This window comes from Parus major, unplaced genomic scaffold (genome assembly GCF_001522545.3).
Source record: "Parus major isolate Abel unplaced genomic scaffold, Parus_major1.1 Scaffold636, whole genome shotgun sequence".
NCBI classification, from domain to species: Eukaryota; Metazoa; Chordata; class Aves; order Passeriformes; family Paridae; genus Parus; species Parus major.
In genome coordinates, this window is record NW_015379521.1 from 1 (window position 1) to 2,441 (window position 2,441).

The following is a 2,441-nucleotide window of genomic DNA, read 5'->3' on the forward strand; positions in this document are numbered from 1 at the left end:
TTGACGCCGTGCCGGGTGATGGCCATCAGGTGTCCCCGCGAGGTCATGGTGTCGCACAGCAGCGCCAGGTGCCGGTAGTTGACGTAGGAACCGTCGAAGGAGATGACGTGGTACAGCTCCCGCTCCAGCGCCTTCCGCACCGCCTCGATCCCCAGAACCTGTTCCCGGTGGGATTGGGGAGGGATGAGGGGTGGGAACAGCCAAAACCCCAAAATCCACGGGTTGGGTACACCCAGAATCCCAAAATCCAGGGGTTGGGAACACCCAAAATTCAACAATCCAGGGGTTGGGAACACCCCAAACCCCAAAATCCAGCGGTTGGGAACACCCAAAATTTCAAGATCCAGGGGTGTGAACACCCAAAATCCCAGGGTTGGGAACACCCAAAATCCAGGGGTTGGGAACACCCAAAATCCAGGGGTTGGGAACACCCAGAATTCAACAATCCCGGGGTTGGGAACAGCCAAAATTCCAAAATCCAGGGGGTGGGAACACCCAAAATCCCCAAATCCATGGGTTGGGAACACCCAAAATCCCAAAATCCTGGGGTTGGGAACACCCAACATTCCAAAACCCACGGGTTGGGAACACCCAGAATCCAGGGGGTGGGAACACCCAGAATCCCAAAATCCAGCGGTTGGGAACACCCAGAATCCCAAAATCCAGCGGTTGGGAACACCCAAAATTTCAAGATCCAGGGGTTGGGAACAGCCAAAATCCTGGGGTTGGGAACACCCAAAATTCCAAAATCCAGGGGTTGGAAACACCCAAAATCCAGGGCTTTGGGGGGTCCCATCAGCTTGGGGACCCAGATGTCCCTCACAGTGAAGATCTCCACCATGAGAACCCAGATGTTCCTCAAACCCCAGCCCAGATGTGTCTCCAGATGTCCCCAGCCAAGGTGTCCCCAGGTGTGTCCCCAGCCCAGGTGACTCACGGTGAAGATCTCCACCATGAGGACCCAGATGTTCCTCAAACCCCACCCCAGATGTGTCCCCAGGTGTCTCCAGCCCAGGTGTGTCCCCAGATGTTCCCAGGTGTCCCCAGCCCAGGTGACTCACAGTGAAGATCTCCACCATGAGGACCCAGATGTCCCTCACCCCCCCAGGTGACTCACAGTGAAGATCTCCACCACGAGGACCCAGATGTTCCTCAAACCCCACCCCAGGTGTGTCCCCAGCCCAGGTGACTCACGGTGAAGATCTCCACCATGAGGACCCAGATGTCCCTCAAACCCCACCCCAGGTGTCTCCAGCCCAGGTGACTCATGGTGAAGATCTCCACCATGAGAACCCAGGTGTTCCTCAAACCCCACCCCAGATGTCCCCAGGTGTCCCCAGCCCAGGTGACTCACGGTGAAGATCTCCACGATGTCGTTGGAGGTTGTCCTCACGGGGTCCACGTCCTTCTCGCTCAGGACCCGCATGAGGCTGACGCCGTCGGTCTCCAGGATCCACTCCTGGAGCGCCTTGAACTCCCCGTCCTCGGTGATGATGATCTTCTTCTTGTTGTCCGTCTGCGGCAGGTGCATGTACACCTGGCCAGGTGGGGACAGGGGTCACCAGGGGCCACCACGGGCCACCATGGGCCACCACGGGTCACCACGGGTCACCACGGGCCACCACAGGTCACCATGGGCCACCACAGGTCACCATGGGCCAATATGGGTCACCACAGGTCACCATGGTGTCACCACGGGTCACCATGGGCCAATATGGGCCACCACAGGTCACCATGGTGTCACCACAGGTCACCATGGGTCACCACGGGTCACCATGGGCCACCGTGGGCCATCACGGATCACCATGGGCCACCACGGGTCACCACGGGTCACCATGGGCCACCACGGGCCACCACGGGTCACCATGGTGTCACCACAGGCCACCACGGGTCACCACGGGCCAGCACAGGTCACCACGGGTCACCATAGGCCACCACGGGTCACCATGGGTCACCATGGGCCAATATGGGTCACCACTGGTCACTGCAGGTCACCACAGGTCACCATGGGTCACCATGGGTCACCACGGGTCACCACTGGTCACCACAGGTCACCATGGGTCACCACGGGTCACCATGGGCCACCACAGGTCACTACGGGTCACCATGGTGTCACCACAGGTCACTGCGGGTCACCACGGGTCACCACGGGTCACCATGGAGTCACCACGGGTCACCATGGGTCACCATGGGCCAGCACAGGTCACCACAGGTCACCATGTGTCACCATGGGGTCACCATGGGTCACCACTGGTCACCACGGGTCACCATAGACCACCATGGGCCACCACGGGTCACCATGGGCCACCATAGGCCACCACAGCTGTCCTAGATCTTCTAAAGGTCTCCTGGAACCTCCTAAAGGTCACCCCAGAATTCTCCAGGTGTCCCTGGGAACGCCTCCAGATGTCCCCAAACCCCTCCAGGTGTCCCCAAACCCC

At 59.6% G+C, this 2,441-nt stretch overlaps 1 protein-coding gene across 1 annotated transcript in view; it reads right to left on the reverse strand.

Moving 5' to 3' along the window:
* Nucleotides 1-2,051: 2,051 nt before the first annotated feature.
* The window catches only part of LOC107199383 (DNA-directed RNA polymerase II subunit RPB1-like), an 8,702-nt gene continuing 8,312 nt past the window's right edge, over nt 2,052-2,441 (reverse strand). The window contains exon 3 of the mRNA XM_015616707.3: nt 2,052-2,094. Within this exon, the coding sequence (XP_015472193.1) occupies nt 2,052-2,094 (43 nt within the window). The remainder of the gene's footprint in view (nt 2,095-2,441) is intronic.